The sequence below is a fragment of the Octodon degus genome, unplaced genomic scaffold (assembly GCF_000260255.1).
Source record: "Octodon degus isolate 3935 unplaced genomic scaffold, OctDeg1.0 scaffold00053, whole genome shotgun sequence".
Lineage (NCBI taxonomy): Eukaryota > Metazoa > Chordata > Mammalia > Rodentia > Octodontidae > Octodon > Octodon degus.
Window position 1 is genome coordinate 3,875,370 of NW_004524629.1, and position 6,121 is coordinate 3,881,490.

At 44.1% G+C, this 6,121-nt stretch overlaps 1 protein-coding gene across 1 annotated transcript in view; it reads left to right on the forward strand.

Moving 5' to 3' along the window:
• Positions 1 to 5,622: 5,622 nt before the first annotated feature.
• Leprotl1 (leptin receptor overlapping transcript like 1) overlaps positions 5,623 to 6,121 on the forward strand; it is a 10,571-nt gene continuing 10,072 nt past the window's right edge. The window contains exon 1 of the mRNA XM_004633288.2: positions 5,623 to 6,031. Within this exon, the coding sequence (XP_004633345.1) occupies positions 6,016 to 6,031 (16 nt within the window). The 5' untranslated portion in view covers positions 5,623 to 6,015. The remainder of the gene's footprint in view (positions 6,032 to 6,121) is intronic.

Consider the following 6,121-nt stretch of genomic DNA (forward strand, 5'->3'; position numbering starts at 1 on the left):
GTCCAAATGACATGGGGAAAAATGATCTCCCGACCTGACCTGCACGAGTTCATATTCTCTAAAACTGAAGAATGAATTTTAGGAACAAACGGAGGTTATGAGCAAAACATATTTATTGAGGGAAAGAAAGCTCCTGTCCGAGAGAGGGACAGGAGGGGGGCCCAAGCAGGTTGTTCCCCAGGAAGCTGTCTCTTCCAAGGACTTTTATAGAGTACAACTATGTGGTGAGACAGGTCTAAGGTGCTGGAGAACATGGGAACTCACTTAGGTGGATGTGGGGGTAGGATGAAACTATGGTCAACCAATGAGATTAGAAGCACCATTGCTCAAGTAAAATTTATTAAGTCCAGAACCAAATGGGGAAGCAAGTCACGTACCAAGCAGGCATGAATGTAGAACAGGAATTTATCAGGTAGCCATCCAGTAGTAGACGGATTAATGATTCTTCTGGCTCCCTCAGAGTGATGAGCAATCTCAGATGCCAATCTTTAGGGAGGTCGGCATTTGTTTGATCTCTGGTCTTTAGGTATGGCCCATGGTGGGAGCATTCATCCCTCCCAGTGTTGCAAGATATGTTGTCTTCTGTGGTATCTCCTTCGAGGGCCTGGCCCTGTCTGACTGCCTATATTTCTATCTAACTCAGCTGCCTGCAACACTTCTAACTCACCAACTATGCATCACAGTTTCTGCAACAACTTCTTCCTCTTAAAAATTAAATTATGTCTTGGATTTTCTCCAAAATAACATGAGGAAAGAAATAGTATGGGGTGAGAAGAAATTGATGGGAAACATAAATAAACACTGACCGTATGAGAATTGAAACACTGATGAGAATTGAAGATAGCGAGTGGTACATGAGAATTCCTTATACTACTACTCTGATATGCAGTATTTCTATTTTTCCACAATAAAAAATTGTTAAAACATCTCTTAAGTTTTCTCTGGCTGGATGTTAAGAGTTTATAATTCCCTGTTCATAAATTTTGGAAAGGATAAAAATCAGATAAAGCTTAAAGAACCAACTAGCAGCTGCTCAATAATCAAAAGAACTCTGAATTGATTTTGGCAAGTAACAGAATTTTTTTTAAAAAAAGATATCTTTTGGTTGAACTTGTACAAGGTAACATGGATTCACTTTATGTAACAATATTTAGAGGACATTAAAAGGCTATAACATACTGTTCTAGTATTCACTTTGAGAAATGAAAAACAAACCTTTTGGGCTGGGAATGTAGCTCAGGGGTAGAGTGCTTGCGTAGCATGCTCAGGGCCCTAAGTTCAATCCCTAATACCCCCAAATAAAAAATTCTGACATTCTACTTTTTTCAGAGAATGATTTTCTCTATTTTCCTTATTTATTTGATACAGGGTCTCGCTACGTAGTTCAGACTCCCTAGCACTGTAATTACAGGCATGCGCCACCACACCCAGTTTGGGGCTAGCACGGCATGCAGTATCGGAGATTGAACTCTGGTCCTTGTGCTTGCAAGGCAGGCACTTAGACCACTGAACTATCTCTCCAGCCCAGAGAATGATTTTCAAACTTCAGTTTGCACAACAGTTGTTTGAGGCTCATGTGCCTCTGCTCACAGAATACCTGGAATGGAACCCAGTAACTTGAGAAGCACCCTAACAAACCCTGTTGTAAGTGATCTTTGAAATACAACATTAAGAAACATTGTTCTAAGGTCTCAAATTGCTGGTCCCTAGACAGCATCTTAGAATGGTGAGAGTGTCCCTGCTAGAAACAGAGAATCTCTTCAGAAAGATAAAGGAGCACAATCTCCTAGGATTCTGTGACCATGGAAGCAAAAGACTAACTATATAGAACTGTCTTACAACAATCCCACTGATATCATCAAGAAAAACTATAATATCCCATATATTTATATTCAAAAGAGGAAGGTAGTGACTCCCTTAACCTCTGAAGTTTGTAGAAGCTGTATCTTTTTTTTTAATTTTTTTTTATACTTTTTATTTTTTTTATAATTTTTTGTGTTTATTTCATGTGTGTGTGTGTGTGTGTGTGTGTGTGTGTGTGGCCAGCTCAGCCCACCAGGGGGCAGGGCTGGCTGGCATGTGGTGCTGGGGGATTGATCCGCGGTCCCTGTGCTTTGCTTAGCTTAGCTTGTTCTAAAGTAGGTACTTTAGACCACTGAGCCATCTCACCAGCCCATAGAAGCTGTATCTTAAAAAGCTTTCTTAAATATGATCTTTTCTTAGGAGCCACGCTACAATCCTTCAGATACAAGCCTATCACTTTGTACCACCAGTCATAATTACTGAGAGCTGTCTCTCACCACTTATAGAAATATAGACATGAGACAAAAGCCTAAAGTCCCGAGGGAGCAGAGAGTAATAAACAGAGCCGAAGGAGAACTGCTGTCTCACTTATAAATTCTGAAAACCTGAGATTCAAGGCTGCAGATAGCAGCTTCTCCTGCTGGCGCCCTGTTTGTTATTTCATTCCTTGCTTGGGATGTTAATGGCTAGCACTGTGTAAACTTAGAGTCAGAGGGAGCAGGGGAGATGGCTTAGTAGAATAAGCGTTTGCCTGGCAAGTACATGGGCCTCAGTTCAATCCCCAGTTCTGGGGAAAAAAAAAATTGACACTTCTTTCTAAAAATAAAATAAAATAAACTTAGAGTCAGGTAAATGCTCAAGTCAATAGAGAGAATAGTTTGTGTTCATACAAGTAGTTATGCACATTCCTTGGCCTGCCTTGAGCCCTCAGTAAGTGTGAGATGTTTCTGTGGCTTTGAGCTCAGAAACTAATCTCAGACCTCTGAAACTATACTCACCGGGTCTTCTCAATTCTTTGGGCACCGACTCATAACATACAACAACCACTGATCAGCTGTGTTCCCTCAACCATCTCTCCTTTCAAAGATGGAATACTATGACACAAAACAAAGGGTATTGTGTCATTTCAAAAGAATCATTTACTTTTCCAGGAATTCTACTGTCTTAAATTTGTATTGCTGTAACAAAGTAGCACAGACTGGAAAATTTATAAAAGAACAGAGATTTCTGAGTTTGGAAGCTAGGAAGTTAAAACCACGGGGCTGCAGCTGCTGAAGGTTACCTTATGCATCATAATGTGACCTGACATTACTGAGAAAGAACAAGAAAGAAGAAACTTATTGATTGATTGCAGTACCAGGGATTGAACTCAGGACCTTACACTTGCCAGGCAGACACTTATGCCCAAGAAAGATGAAACTTGTAACCTCAAACCTGAATCCATTCATGAGGGTGGAACCCTCATGACTTACTCACCTCCCTGTGTACTGAACTCCAACACATACTTTGGGGGAACACGCTGAAACCACAGCAGCTCCCCACTCTGTTCAAGACAGCTGGGAAGATGATGTGTATAAACCACCACTTCAGTCTAAACACACATTTCCATGGCATATATTCGAATGCATTTCATGTTTCTATCTTCAAAATCCTTAAGTGAAAACATACTCTACATGGTACAGGGAAGTGATATTAGAACTTTTTACATTTTTTACATTAATCCTCAAGAAGTGATCTGGTTTAATAAAAAAACTATAATTCAACTCTGAAAACAGTAAAGGAACAGAGTAGACAGGACCTTAAACTTCCCAGTAGCTCTCTTTTTAAATCATGCTAGAAACATGATTTCTAACCATTCATTCACAAAAGTCTTATATGTCAGCTTACCTAAGTCTGATGGGAACCTTAAAAATTAAAATCTTGTCACCTCCACCTGCCACCTTTAAAATCCTTTGAAAATATTTCATTGCTCAGAGAAAAACTACTCCCTAAACAGAATCCATACCAACCTTTCCTTCTCCAATACACACCCCTCATGCCCATGATGGCTTCTTTTCTCCTAGTTATATATTCATCACTTCTACTTACCCTGCTGTTGTCTTTTGGAGAAATGTTGCCTGGCAGACCCAAATCAAAGGCTTCATAGATCTATCTATATATGTACCCATTTTTCCTAGCAGTAGAAACTTCTAAAGCTTCCCTGCTCTTCAATTCAATGGTTCAGACTGTTAATATTACCCCCACAAAATACAAAGTAGTATGGGGGGGGGAGTTCACTTTGCATGCAAAATGAAACTTCAAGGGCCAGGGAGATGGCTCAGTAGGATAAGTGCTTCCCTGGCAAGCGCAAGGGCCTGAGTTCAATCCCCAGTCCCACAAAAAAAAAAAAAGAAAAAGAAACTTCATAGTAAAGAGAAGAGCTTAGGCCTGGGAGAATGGTAAGACTTTCTCAAAGATCAGGGCAAAGTGAAAAGTGACTAGACAAAGGAAAGGCATCTGTTCTAGGGGCTATAAATTGTGCTAAGATACATACATGAAGAAAGTTGATGAAAGGTAAAACTTTAGTAATGTTTATCCACACAAAGATTAATGCTGTTTGTATTAATCTACTCTTCCTTACCAGGAAAATAGAAATATCTACAAATAGGAAGATTTGTATTACAATTTTTTTCATTTTTTCTTTTCTTCCTTTCTTCCTTTCTTTTATATGAACTTGGTACTGTCTCACTATTCAGCTCAGACTCGTAGTGATCCTCCTGTTTTCAACCTCCCCAGTCCTAGGATTACAGGCTAGCGCCACCACACCCGGTCTTACAATTTTGTATTTTTAACAATAGTAAGTTTAAAAAAAGATGATCCTTTGTAAGGTCTCCAAACTAGAGCCCCGTCCAGCTAGGAGAGAAAAACTCCCCAAGTAGATCCGTTATTCACACCTTCAAAGTGCTATGTCAACAGCAAGCCAGCAACTTCCGGCAGCTTCCCCACGCAGCTCAACACACAGAAAACAGATTCCACCAAAAACCACAAGAGACATTCTGTGCCTGCTAGCATCCCAGTACTCATCACCGCTCTATCATCTGTCCCTAGACCCCCTGCTCAGAGACCCCAAATTTTGTAACCCCCTAGGTCACGCTCCCTCCCCTACCTAAACTCCCCGATAAAACACGCTTTTGCCTCTTGCTAGGGCCCAATGGTCTTCTCACCCATGGCCTGGTCACACTGGTCGGCAATAAAGTCCTCGCAAGTTGCTTGCTCTGCCTGTCTCGGTGGGCTCAACTGTACCTCAGTTTACCCTAACATCCTTTCCAATGACAAAGTTACATTCTGCTGTTTCTGCTTTTGAACAGAGGGGAAAGCAAAGAGTTCCTCGTATAACTATAATCCTTTGTCAAAATGACGTATTTTGAAGCGGCATATTGATACCCTTACTAGCAGTTATCACTGCTGCAATTTTACCCTTTTTGTGTGTTTACCTACCTCTCTAACCTGCAGGCAATTCAGGGAAGAAACTGCACCGGGCTTTAAATCACCCAGTGCCTCCCCACTTCCCAACAAGTAGTTCAATGCATATTTGTTAGACGCTTACATAAAGGCATTGGATCTCTGCTTCTTTTACTACCACGAAGAGGGCGAATTCATGTTCCCGAGGGATTGCATTTGGTGTATAAACCCTCCCTTTACTGGGCCCTACTGTCCTTGTCTGTGAAGTCCTCACCAGAACCCCAGGGCTGCGTAGGAACGAGGAGCCGATCGCAGACCACCCAACCTCACTTCCTGCAGTACAAGGCTGGGTGGCGGAGAGAAGCAGGGGAGCTTTAAAGCACTGACGTTATCCCCGAAAGGCTGCACGCGCCTGAAGGCTCGGCCGCCTTGGCGCTCCCCTCGGAGACCTTGGGAGGCTGCGGCACCGGGACGCGCGACCCGGCACCCAGCTTCCGCCCTCCCCGTCCGGACCGGAACCCCGGGGCTGGCGCCGGGCAGGTGTCCAGGCTGGTGGCCTTCCGCCGAGGCGCCCGGAACACAGCGAGGGGTCGGCCCCAGCCCGAGGCTGGCGCGCTCCCCACCGCCCCGCGTGAGCGCAAGCGGCCGGCGGAAGTGTTGCGTCGCGCACTTCCGGGTGTTGTCTGCCCGCCGCCGCGCGTTTCTGGTCTCCCGGCCGCCGCCGCTGCCGCCGCCGCCTCGGGTCGTGGAGCCAGGAGCAACGTCACCGCCATGGCCGGCATCAAAGGTGGGCCTGGGGCGCGGGCCGCTGGAGGGCTGGTGGCCGCCGGCAGGAGGCTGCGGGGGCCCGCGCACGCTGGTGCTCCCCGGCCGAGCC